Source organism: Scyliorhinus canicula, chromosome 7 (genome assembly GCF_902713615.1).
Source record: "Scyliorhinus canicula chromosome 7, sScyCan1.1, whole genome shotgun sequence".
Classification (NCBI taxonomy): Eukaryota; Metazoa; Chordata; class Chondrichthyes; order Carcharhiniformes; family Scyliorhinidae; genus Scyliorhinus; species Scyliorhinus canicula.
Window position 1 is genome coordinate 160,688,522 of NC_052152.1, and position 13,653 is coordinate 160,702,174.

At 42.9% G+C, this 13,653-nt stretch overlaps 1 protein-coding gene across 1 annotated transcript in view; it reads right to left on the minus strand.

Annotated features, from left to right (window-relative positions):
• The window catches only part of slc9a8 (solute carrier family 9 member 8), a 97,895-nt gene that overhangs the window by 17,688 nt on the left and 66,554 nt on the right, over window positions 1-13,653 (minus strand). Inside the window, exons 13-15 of the mRNA XM_038803170.1 lie at window positions 9,433-9,544; window positions 1,876-2,096; window positions 1,338-1,484 (exon numbers count right to left, since the gene is read on the minus strand). Coding sequence (XP_038659098.1) covers window positions 1,338-1,484; window positions 1,876-2,096; window positions 9,433-9,544 — 480 coding nt within the window. The remainder of the gene's footprint in view (window positions 1-1,337; window positions 1,485-1,875; window positions 2,097-9,432; window positions 9,545-13,653) is intronic.

Consider the following 13,653-nt stretch of genomic DNA (forward strand, 5'->3'; position numbering starts at 1 on the left):
GCCATGGGGATGTAATTAAATATATAAAAGGCACAGACACTGGAGTTCTCTTGAGGATTTTCCTTGTCTTGTTGAAGCGAACATAAGCAATTAATGATGACATACATTGAATTTCCTGAAGAGATCTTTGGTGCACAATATAAAATGTTACAATTGGTGTCTCTCTCATATATACCGAATGTAGAGGGTTGATTTATTACCTCACTGTCTTGACTTAATAAAAAAATACTACCCAGCGTTACAATATATCCTAGTCCTTGAACTTGTATTAGAGGTAAATGATGCGTGATACAAAGAAAACCAACATTTAATCGCTGCAGTATGTTAAGGCACCTCAATGGTTAGCAGGAAGCACCAACCCAGACAGATTCTTCAACATGGGACGAATTTACATTCCCAGCATGTGGAAACTTTGGTGCCTTCAATCCCTTGCGAGTTGAATTTAACTGGACAGAAATATCTTGGCACAAGTCAATAATCGAATATAATACAGCCACTGACTGACAAAATAGATGCCAGTTATCATCACACGGAGTTTATGGACAAAGGAATATAGGAACAGAAGGAGGCAATTTAGCCCCTTGAGCTTGTTCCACCTTTCAATGAGATTATGATTTATCTGTGACCCAATTCATACATTCACGGTTGCTCCATATCATAAACCGTCATTTGCCGAAGAGCGTTCCAAATTATACCGCCCTTTATTTATAGATGTATGTCCCAACCTCACTCCAGAAAAATTAAACTTTAACATTAGGCTTTTAATCCTGGGGTGGGATTATCCGGCACCGTAGCCGCGTGTTTCTGGCAGTGTGCCATTTGCTGGCAGTGGGATTCTCTGTTCCCAGCACGAACAATGGGATTTCCCATTAAAGACACCCAACGCCGCTGGGAAGCCCGCAGATGGGGGTGCGCTGTCTGCAAGACCAGAGAATCCTGCCGCCAGCGAACGGCCGGAGAATTCCAGCTCTAGACTCCTGAATCAGCAGAAATTATTTCCCTTTATTGACCCTATCAATTGGCCTTAATAGCCTGAAAATATTTCCTTGAAAACTGATGAGGTGTTTTGCATGGGATTCAACTAGAAAATAGAATAAAAGTAATGGTTTGGAATTTTGAGCTGCCCCACACACATCAGAATACATGTGAGAAATGAAGGATCCTTCTGAATTTAGTTGTTACAAATATAACCATTAACTTTCCATACCATTCTCAAAACATACAGTAATTCTAGTACAGTAATTCTAGTACTTGCTACACAATATTAACAGTTTTCTATTGCATTATGTAAAATATTGTTTTACTGATCATTCAAAGAGAAATTTAGAATGGCCAACCTCAGGAGTAAGTCTTCGTGTAAAAAATGGGTTAAAATATTTAGCATCCAGCCACATGAAACCTTTGAGATCATGCCTTTTGATGTACTGTGCTTCATACTCTTCTTCAGTCAGCTCTGATAAGTGTTCAGATTCAATGGTGTTTCCCTGGAAACAACAACAACCAATTAGAACCATCTATATATTTACGGCTTCGGCTTTATAATGAATTGGTTTGAAAGCAACTTATTAATTTCATTGTAGAAACTAGTGCAATAATTTGTACTGCCAATTATATTACTTGGAGCTCTGCACTCAACTCAAATAAAATAAAATAAAATAAAAGATAGCAAATACAAAGAATTATTGAGCTCAAACCAAACAGTGACTAACTAAGTACTGTATTTCAGCTCAATGTTTTAGTTACAAATCAAGCTGTCGGGTTTTGTGTTCCAAATTTTTTGATGACCAAAATGCCTTCTGATCTAATGCCTACAGAAGGGTTCTGACAAGCACACGTGCAAAAAAGATGTGAAGACAAGCAAGGCAAATCAATTACCATCTTCTCAGTTTTGCTAAGGGTAATATCTTTCTTGTTTCTTCTACGTGTTTTGGGATCTTCTATATCCAGCAGCCTGGTAAGAGGCATTGTTCCTCCACCCAAAACCAGAATTGTGAAAAGCACAATGACTATTGTGGTTGTTCCAATAAGTTGACGCTTCTCTATTGGCTCCATCTCCAAATGTAGACTCAAAGCATAGGGAATGGCACCACGTAGACCTGATATTAAAGAGAGTAAATTAATCTAAAACTTTGTAGGAACTACAAGGTAAAATTATATTAGTCATTTTGCCTTTTGATTTGAGCTACTTGACTTTATTAAAAAAAAATCACAATATCTTGCAAAGAAATTGCAAGAGATAAATTTGTGGATTGTAATAATCAACATAAGGTTATACAGTAGATGGCAATTACAGACAGATTAAAATGTGATTGAATTATCTACAGTTATAACATACTAAATGGTTACTTGCTTAATACTGTTTACACTTATGAGGTGAAATGTGAAGATGAACAAGTTGATTTTTATTTTCGTGGGTAGGTTTGAGGTGAAACATGCAAAACATGGCAACAAAACTAGGAACACAGATTATTATTTGAATGGGTGTAAATTGAGGTGGATACTCAGTGAGACCTTGGTGTCCTCATGCATCTGTCTCTGAAAGTAAGCGCAGGTACAGCAGGCAGTAAAGAAGGCAAATGGTATGTTGGCCTTCAAAGGGAGAGAAGAGCATAGGAATGGGATGTTTTTCTACAATTGTATAGGGCATTGGTGAGGCCAGACCTGCAGTGTTGTGTGCAATTTTGGTGTCCTTCTTCGAGGAAGGATGTTCTTGCTAAGGAGGGAGTGCAGCAAAGGTTTACCAGCCTGATTCCTGGGATGGTGGGATTGTCATACGAGGAGAGACTAAATCGGTTAGGATTATACTCACTGGAGTTTTTTTTAAAAATGTTTTTTTATTGAGTTTTCATATTTTATATATGACAAATTACAAGTTATTAGAGAGAGAGAAAAAAAAAAGGAAAACACAAAAATTTAACATGAATATTTACAGGTAAGCATCTTCATAACAATAATTGTGGCCGCCCCCTTTAGCCAGCATACATATTTTACATTCCCCAATATGGCCGAGGCACATGTTTATAGGCATTTATTTATAGTTTGGTTTTGGGCCTTGGCTTGCCATCAAACCCCCATACCGGGCCCGTAGCCCCCCCCCCCCCCTCCCTCCCCCCGGCTACCTTCCCCCGATTCCCGTCCATTTTCCCCTGGTTCTTGGCCACCCGACTATTCTTCCTCCTGTACGTTGGCCACAAACAGGTCCCGGAACAGTTGCATGAATGGCTCCCACGTTCTGTGGAAGCCGTCGTCCGACCCTCGGATGGCGAATTTGATTTTCTCCATTTGGAGAGATTCCGAGAGGTCGGACAGCCAGTCTGCAGCTCTGGGTGGTGCTGCTGACCGCCAGCCAAACAGGATTCTACGGCGGGCAATCAGGGAGGCAAAGGCAAGGGCGTCCGCCCTCCTCCCCAGGAATAGATCTGGCTGGTCTGAAACCCCGAAGACCGCCACTATCGGGCATGGCTCCACCCTCACCCCCACCACTTTGGACATAGCCTCGAAGAAGGCTGTCCAGTACTCCACAAGTCTGGGGCAAGACCAGAACATGTGGGCGTGGTTGGCCGGGCCTCTCTGGCACCGCTCACATTTGTCCTCCACCTCCGGGAAGAACCTACTCATACGGTTTCTCGTTAAGTGGGCTCTATGTACCACTTTTAGTTGCGTCAGGCTGAGCCTTGCGCACGTGGAGGTGGAGTTGACCCTATGCAGTGCTTCGCTCCAGAGTCCCCACCCTATCTCCATCCCCAGGTCGTCCTCCCATTTCCTTCTTGTTGCGTCCAGTACGGTGTCGTCCCTATCTACCAGTCGGTCATACATGTCACTACAGTTCCCTTTCTGTAGGATACTTGCGTCCAGTAGGTCTTCCAGTAGTGTCCGTCGTGGCGGTTGTGGGTATGTCCTTATCTCCTTTCGTAGGAAGTTTTTGAGCTGCAGGTACCGTAGCTCGTTCCCCCCAGCTAGCTGAAATTTCTCTGTCAGTTCGTCCAGTGTTGCGATCCTGTCGTCCGTGTATAGGTCCTTGACTGTCAGTGTCCCCCCGTCCTGCCTCCACCTTTTGAAGGTGGCGTCAGTCAGTGCTGGTGTGAACCTATGGTTGTTGCAGATGGGAGCCTTGTCCGACATTTTGTACAGGCCAAATTGCTGCCGCAGTTGGTTCCAGGATTGGAGGGTGGCCGTCACCACTGGGCTGGTGGAGTGTTTTTTGGGTGGGGATGGGAGTGCTGCCGTGGCGAGGGCCCGGAGGGAGGTTCCCATGCAGGAGGCCTCCTCCGCACGCACCCACTCGGCTTCTGGCTCCTGGATCCATCCCCTTACTCGCTCGGCTGTTGCCGCCCAGTGGTAGAATTGTAGATTCGGGAGGGCTAGCCCCCCCCTGGATTTTGTTTTTTGTATGACCTTCTTTGGGATCCTAGCATTTTTACCCCCCCATACGAACGCCATGATATGTTTGTCCAGCGCTTTGAAAAAGGCCTTGGGGATGTAGATCGGAATGGATCTAAACAGGAAAAGGAACCTGGGCAGTACGTTCATTTGATCGTCTGGACTCTCCCCGCGAGGGAGAGCGGGAGTGTGTTCCATCTTTGCAGGTCCTTTTTAACTTCCTCCGTCAGGCTGGTGAGGTTCCATTTGTGGACCCCTTTCCAGTCATGGGCTATTTGGATCCCCAGGTAGCGGAATTTATTTCGGGCTTGTTTGAACGTCAGGCCCTTTAGCGCTGCCCCCCCCCTTGCGGGTGTACTGGGAAGATCTCACTTTTGCTCATGTTGAGTTTGTAGCCCGAGAAGGCTCCAAACTCTTTCAGGAGCGCTATGATTCCGTCCATGCTGCTTTGTGGGTCCGAGATATAGAGGAGCAGATCATCCGCATAGAGTGAGACTCTGTGCTCTCTACCTCCCCTTCGGATCCCCCTCCAATTTTTTGCTGCCCTGAGCGCAATTGCTAGCGGTTCGATTGCTAGTGCGAACAGCAGCGGGGACAGTGGGCATCCTTGTCTGGTGCCCCTGTGCAGCTGGAAGTATTGGGAGTTGGTATTGTTGGTCCGTACACTCGCCATGGGGGCGTTGTATAGGAGCTTTACCCAAGCGGTGAACCCTGTTCCAAGCCCGAACCGCTCCAGTACCTCTATGAGGTATTTCCATTCGACTCTGTCGAAGGCCTTTTCTGCGTCCAGGGAGACGATCACCTCTTGTGTTCTCTCCCCGGAGGGGGTCATTATCACGTTCAGCAGGCGCCTGATGTTCGCGGTAAGCTGTCTACCTTTGACGAAGCCCGTCTGGTCCTCTGTGACCACCTCAGGTACACAGTCTTCTAGCCTTTTGGCTAGGATTTTGGCCAGTATTTTGGCGTCTGCGTTCAGCAGAGATATGGGTCTGTATGACCCACATTCCGTTGGGTCTTTGTCTTTCTTAGGTATCAGCGAGATTGAGGCCTGTGCTAACGTGGGTGGCAGTGTGCCCCTAGCTAGCGAGTCTGTGAACATCTCCCGCAGGTGCGGGGCCAGCGCTGTTGCGAATTTTTTGTAGAAGTCCGCCGGGAATCCGTCCGGTCCCGGCGCCTTCCCCGTCTGCATGGAGCTAATGCTCTCCATGATCTCTCCCAGTGCTAGTGGTGCTTCCAGATCCCGTTTTCTGCCCTCTCCCACGACTGGTATGTCCAGTCCATCAAGAAACCGGTTCATCCCAGCCTTCCCCGTTGGGGGCTCCGAGGTGTATAGCTCTTGGTAGAAGGCCTTGAAGGTTTCGTTAATCCTCTCTGGTTCTGTTTCCCACGTGCCTCTGGTACCTCTGATTTGCGCAATTTTCCTGCTGGCTGCCTGCTTTCTCAGCTGGTGTGCCAACAGGCGGCTGGCTTTGTCTCCGTGTTCGTACAGGGCCCCGCGTGCCTGGCGGAGTTGGTGTACTGCTACTCACTGGAGTTTTGAAGAGTGACAGGGAATGTCATAGAAACTTATAAAATTCTAGCAGGATTAGACTGGGTAGATTTAGAAAGAATGTTCCCAATGGTGGGGGCGTTCAGGACTAGGGGGGGGGGTCATAGTTTGAGGATAAGGGGGAAACCTTTTAGGACTGAGGTGAGGAGAAATTTCTTCACCCAGAGAGTGGCGAGTCTGTGGAATTCACTGCCACAAAAAGTAGATGAGGAGAAAACATTGTGTAATTTCAAGAAGGAATTAGATATAGCTCTTGGGGCTAAAGGGATATGCAGAAGGGCGGGGGGGGGGGGGGGGGGGGGGGGGGGGGAATCAGGGTACTGAACTCTATGATCAGCCATGATTAAAATGAATGGCGGAGCAGGCACAAAGGGCTGAATGGCCTCCTCCTGCTTCTATTTTCTATGTACGTTTAATTGTACATAGAGAAGTAACAGTTTGGAAGTTATAGCATTAAAGAAAATGGCTGATAAAGAGTGGCTGCTATTATAAAAATGTAAATTTATATTGTGCTTTTCACAACGTCAAGGTGTCCTAAAGTACTTTACAGCCAATTAAGTACTTAAGTGTAGTCACTATCGCAACATAAGAAATACAGCAGTCAATTTATGCATAACAAGCTCCTACTGGTATTTTTGGTGAAAGGATGTTATATATGCGAAGTTTTTAAAAGATTGTTATGTTTTGGGGCTGTGCCTTTAATTTAGGATAAAATGGAAGAATGAAGGAAGTCATGCGACCAACTCCAAAGTGACAACAAATCGAGATATTTTGGTGGTTGAAGTGGCAAAGAAGGTGCAAGATATTCACATCTGTACATAGTGACCACAGCAGCTGTGCTAACGATGGATACACTATTAGTCTCCAAGAGGAAGCGTTAGGAATGTCAGGTTAGTGTAAACAGTTATACTTTGAACTGTCTATTTAATTTCAAGGTAGATTGAGGTTGGGGAGATAGAATGAGATTGGGGAGATAGCTAGATAGTATTTCTACTTGGATACTTCATGGAGGGGGAAGGCAGTGGCAATGTCACTGGACCAGTAATGTAGAGGCCCAGGTTAATGGTCTGGGGCAAGGGTTCAAATTTCACCACAGCAGCTGGTGAAATTTAAATTCAATTAATCGATCAAGAATTGAGAGCTAATTTCAATATTGTTGACTATGACAACCATCAGGATTGTTGTAATCATCCATCTGGCCTACATGTGACGCCAGGCCCCTAGAAATGTGGATGTCTCTTAACTGCGCTCTGAACCAGATTGTTTGTTGACAACAACGAAGGATAGTTGTCATGGTCACCATTACAGAGACGAGCTTTCAATTTCAGATTGACTAATTGCATTTAAATTCCACTAGCCACGTCGGTGGGATCTGAAGCCTTTGAAATGCCCTAGCAAGCTACTCAGTTGAAGGACAAGTAGTGATGGGCAACAAATGCTGGCTTTGCCAGGGAACCCACAATCCATGAAAAAATAAAGAAGAAAATACAAGATCCATGTGATTCACATTGCTATGGAGATGAACTTTGAGAGGACAAGAGTCCATAGGAAATCATTATGGGATTTGGTTACAGATTTTCCTAAAATATTACTGAACGTCCGCAAGAATCTGTGAGAGAAAAGAGAGGTAGGGGCAGCAAGTCTCGATTGCTCACCACACAAGGTGGGGTGGGAGTTCATGTTTGGACTGAGACTAAGATCATCAAGGTTAATACGACGCTGGAAAATTCACCTAGCTTTGACTGGAAGGTCGGATCTCAAGAGTAACCCACACCGTGAAAGTTAGTTCAGGTTTAGAAGTTATCTGGCTGAAAAAAAGAAAAGGAGCTAAGGATCACTCTGGACTGGTTCCTGGAAAATTAGATATCTACTTAAAGGGCAGAGTAAAATATAACTGGAGAAGGAGATGTTTTTAGATGTTTTAAATTTTAAATGGGGGGTCTATCCCGTAGTTTAGAGAATAAAGTGCTGACTGTTTAGTCAACGCTGTCTTAGTTTATGTATTACTGTAGAAGTCTTGTCATGTGATACTTTCAGCCATTCACCGGAAGTTCAAAGTGATCAGTCTCGACAAGGATTGTAGCAGGAATAAACAAAGCCCAAAACAGGGGGACCATCTCTGTTTCAAAAGGTGTTGTGGAATCTTTAATATCGATCTGGGAAGGCAGATGGGATCTTGGTTTATCGTCTCATCTAAAACATGGCATCTCTGACACTACCCCATCGTTCTGTAATCTTACAATCATAGAATCTACAGTGCAGAAGGAGGCTATTTAGCCCATCGTGTCTGCACCAGCCCTTGGAAAGAGCACCACACTTAAGCCCACACCTCCACCCTATCCCTGTAACCCAACCTAACTTTTGGACAAAAGCCCATACCTCCACCCTATCCTTGTAACCCAGTAAACCTAACCTTTTGGACACCAAGTGGAAATTTAGCATGGCCAACCCACCTAACCTGCAATTCTTTGGACTGTGGGAAGAAACGGGAGCACCCGGAGGAAACCCACGCAGACATGGGGAGAAAGTGCAAACTCCACAGATAGTCACCCGAGGCCAGATTTGAACCCGGGCCCTGGAGCTGTGAAGCAGCAGTGCCAACCACTGTTCCATTATGTGCTCAAATCTCTGGAGTGGGACTTGAACCCACAACAATCTGGTTCAGGCAAAAGTTCAAAGTCCCCCAGGTGAGTCAAATTTGATAAGTATATTCCCCGCCCTTCCACTGTCACCACCATTGGCGAAAATCACAAGATTAGTGCAGGAAAGGTTTGGGTGCCGACAAATAAATAATACAGCCAACTGGCAAAACTTGGCTTCAGCTGTGGTTCAGAATGAGATGGAAAGTATGAAGATTCCTTCCCTTAACTTCCGGGGGCGCAACATTCCTCCCTCCTCCTTCAAGACCTTCCTTATAATCAAAGTTACCAGATTTTGAGATACCCCTCCTGGTATTTACTCATTTCGCTTGGTTTCAGAAGCATAATGATCTTGAGGTGTTTGTTCTACATTAAAGACACTATGGGCAGTGGTTTCTGGCTATTTAAGTTGCCGGGATCTTACGGTCCTGCTGGCTGTGCTCCCCCACCGCGGGTTTTGAAGTGCCGAGTGGTGCATTCAACAGGAAATCCTGTTTACAACTGGCAGGGCCAGAAGATCCCACCGCTCGTCACTAGCTAGCTGCCCTCCTCCGCTGCAGAACACTGCAGACGGGGAGGAAAATCCTACTCTACATAAATTCAAGTTCTAATTGGAAATTTGAAGCATTGTCATTTGCTGCAACAAAATTATGCGCTCAATCCTTGCTGTAGATTTATGTATAAATCTGGGTGTAATAAATCACATCTGGATTTCCAGAACACAGAAACAAAAAACAAAACATATTCTACATTTAATGAGATTTTAGTACTAAACATTGTTATGATGTTATACATTTAAGATCTAAAACCTTGTTATACTGTAATTAACTGCTTAATATAACATGATCTCCAATATCCACTTACCACTAAACCACATAACAAACATCATTTTTGGGGTAATTTTATGATCTCGAAAGAAGTTCAGAAGGTAAGAGAGGGGAAAGATATTCACTGCTCTTCCAAATAAGACAAGAACCTGTAAATCAAAATATTTTTAGTGGAATTAAATATGGAAAATAAACAGTATTTTAAAATAATGTATATGCATTTATTATATCATTGTACTAGCAGACAGCCATGCATTTTCCTCAATATTTGGTTCACTAACTGTAAACAGAGAATGTAATTTATTTTTATTTCAATCTCAGCATCTACCACATTTGAGATTTGGTGAATAAAAGATCAAAGAATGTGCAATGCAGGTATTATCAGATGTACCATTAAGGATTTTCTTTGTCCCCCAAGGTCAAGCTGCTCAAAATGAAAGCTGTAAAGATCCAATACTACAAGAACCCACATGTGCATTGTGATGAGCTCCGAACTTTTCAAAAAGCTCATATTCGTGAGATATCCCTTAACGCAAAGTGGAACTGAGATAATTCTGAATAAGTTGGATTTAATTGGATTTTCTAGCTGAGAGGTCATTTCTGAGAAGTGACCTGGGATTGATGTTGCCACAAGGTTGAAAACTAGGAAACAAAAAATGGAAATAAAAGCTAATTGGGGGCCGGGGGGGGGGGGGGGGGGGGGGGATGATGTTGTGCTGCAGCAAAACACAGATACAGAATTCTGGTATTCAGGAGAGTATTACAATCCCAGAACAGACCCCAACAGTTAGTAGCCAAAAGAGGAAATGCTGGAAAATCTCAGCCGGTCTGGCAGCATCTGTAGGGAGAGAAAATAGCTAATACTTTGAGTCCAGATGACCTTTTGTCAAAGCTGTTGACAAAGGGTCATCTGAACTCGAAACGCGAGGTCTTTTCTCTTCCTACAGATGTTGCCAGACCTGCTGAAATTTTCCAGCATTTTCTCTTTTGGTTTCAGTTTCCAGCATCTGCAATAATTTGCTTTTATCCACCAGTTAGCACACTGGACCGAAACCCCCAATATTTTAGTTTATTTGTAAGACTGTGCGGAAAGAATGATTCGCTCCAGGAATGATTGCATGAAGAAATAAAGCTTGGTTATTTTTAAAACAAAATGTTCTGTAATAGGGAGAGCCCCCCAGGGATCCCTGTAACAGGGATAACCCCCATTCCATTCACTAAGTGCATTCCAAGGGCACTCATGCATGCAAATAGAATGCACTTACTATGCTTTGATGTAGATGTTGTTTCTGGTATCAGTACTCAAGAGTCACTCAAAGCACAGTCCATTAGCCCGGACTGAAAAACACACTCCTTATCAATTTCACCTTCTCGTTGCTAAAAGCACCCTGGTCTACAAAATAGAATTATTTTTTTTTTTTTTTAAATCACTGCACTCAAACACAAACTACTCCAAACTTTTAACCCTTAAATTGCCCAATACCTAGAATCCAATATTCTTTAAATTTTCCAGTCATCGCAAGCAGAGCTCTCTACAAAAAAAAAGGTCAATTTTCTGTTTGGCAATGCGCAAGTGAGCGAAAAGGGTAGGAAACCTAAAAGCGGTGTGAATGGTTCAGTGATGCTAAAGAGCTGAGTGTTTGTAGTAGAGATGGCAACATTTTATGTTGCTTTCGGGTTTGATTGTTACAGTAAAAAGTTTCAAAAGTGAAATTTTGTTTGTTGGTTCCTTTCATCGGGGTCATTTGCCGATTCTTTCATTTTCACACTATTGGACTCTACAGTGATCATAACAATTACTAACCTGTATGAAACTCAGTGGAATACGTCAATACGTCAACTACTGAGGCTAAGAACACAAAATGTTCAATAAGTGTCGATGTTTAAAACTATGCAGATCCTGAAATTTGTCATATAAACATCAACATAAAACGCACATTCTATAAAATCCTTCCTTTTAGTCTATCATGGGACATGGGCACACCAGCAAATGGCAAATTGTTTTCCCCCATTCCCGATTTCCCTTTACATGGTATTTTATGGAAGAGTTTATAAACGTATATTAAATAGGTTAATATTGGGGTTTAAATAAAAGGGGCAACACAAAATCTCTGTAAACTAATCTTCCCACAGCTATGATTGACTCTTGTCCAACCTCAGTTCAAACATGTATATTAAAGATTAACTATGTTAAATCGTGGGCAGCACAAAGACGCAATGGTTAGCACTAGTGCATCGAGGCGCTGAGCACCCGAGTTCGATTCTGGCCCCAGGTCACTATCCGTGTGGAGTTTGCACATTCTCCCAGTGTCTGCGTGGGTCTCACCCCCACAACTCAAAGATGTGCAGGATAGATGGATTGGCCACCCTAAAAATTGCCCCTTAATTGGAAAAAATGTATTTGCTACTCTCTAAGTATAAAAATATTGAAAATGTAATACTTATTAGATAGCTGAAAAAAAACAATGCACTTACAAAACAGTTGTGCCAAATGGTCTTTTGCAAAAAAGTCTCTTGGATTTAGATCTCAAAACTGGACATCACTGAATTATCTTCTCTATGCATAATCAGACTACTAATTTAAACAAAGTTTCAAAAAGTTACTTAATTAAAATAACTTCAGCAATCACAAAGTAATTTGCACACAGCTATTCTGTTTTATGTACAGCAGACGGTCAAGACAACGTTCAAGCAGTGATGGTGGCAGAACATAGTTCTCCAAATGTGGACTTTTATGTGGATAACTCCTCCCAATGCCACATTCAGATAAGTAAATTCCAAAGACTCTTTTGTCCAGTCCCAGTCTGGTGCTGACTACCTCAAGACAAACCAAATGTGCACGGAGGCTCCATGTAACCATAAACTCCTTGTTTGCAAATGTAAAGTTCCTTGTAAATAATACAGACGTAGGGCTGTGAACACTTATTTTTTCTTCACCAATTTGGTGGGCAGTGCAATTTAGATAGGAAGAATATATGGGCTTCCTGGCCTTCACACTGTGTAGTAGGTTGCTTAGCTTTCAAGTAACGTGTGCTTGCACAGATTTGTAGGCCATAGCTTGTCAAAACGCCCTACCGCTGGGGGAATGTCATGATGTCATGCCTAGATCAGTTTGTCCAGCTAAACTGAAGTTGCAATGGGTTAATAACATGCTGTGGAAAGATTAGTTCAGAAATTTTATGCAATCCCTTTTATTTAAATACCAATGTTAACCTATTTAAAATACATAATGTAATAAACATTTCTGATATATGAAAGACAAGCAACGTTCATCAAAAGGGCATAGTAGTCATAAGTAGTAGTCAGCAAGATTCAAAATAGATCATGACTCTTTAATCTGGAGTTCATTGACTAGACAACCATATAAAGCATACTGTACTGCAGCTAGTTTAAAACGCTTGCTTGAAGTCACAAGCCACATCGGTAATGATCAACTAACCTCGATGATGATAATAAGATAAAATGCTTCAAACAACATAAGGCATCACTGGTTCCAGATGTCCAGAACGCTAAACCTAATCTCCTGTCACAACCCTTGAATGGATCAAAAGTTTTCAACAATAGTTTTTTATCTGGAAATTAGCCCATGTTGGCTGCTTTTGTGAAGAAATTCTTCTGGCTAATCAGTCCTAAACCCAAATCTCACCAGTTTGAACTTCCCTAAAGTATGCCAAGACTGACCAATTCCAAGCTGTTTAGTATCTCAAATGTCTGCAACATCTGAGTTTAATCTTTGTTCAAAGCTGAAGAGCATCAGTTTCTGAGTTTTAGCCTGACAATTCAACCCCCTAATGCGGTGTACCAGCCTCATGACTTAACTGCATTGTCTCTGGTGCGAATATTTCCATTGTGCTTTGATGAGCAAAATAGAAAGCGCATTCTGTCTGCAGCAGTTCCAGTACAACACACCCTAGCTTGTCTTTTATTGAATTAGCAATAGGTTTGAGCAAACTGCTTGTTCTACTGATTACTGACCCACCGTGAATTGACAGTTTCCCATATTTGGGGTTAAAAGTCAGGCTGGTGGGGTATTAAAAAAAAAGAGGGGAGGGGTGGTAGTGTTAAACAGTGTTATATACTCCCACAATTTTCTCCCAATGTCTGCAAATTATGCAGACCCTGAAGTAAGACAACATCAATGCCTTCTCGGCAGTTGTTGGTCATTCTTCCAGCATTGCGAAACGCAAATAGGAAAGTCCATCCCAACTTCTTCCTTCAAGTAAAAAAAAATTGAAAAATGAAAATCGCTTATTGTCAC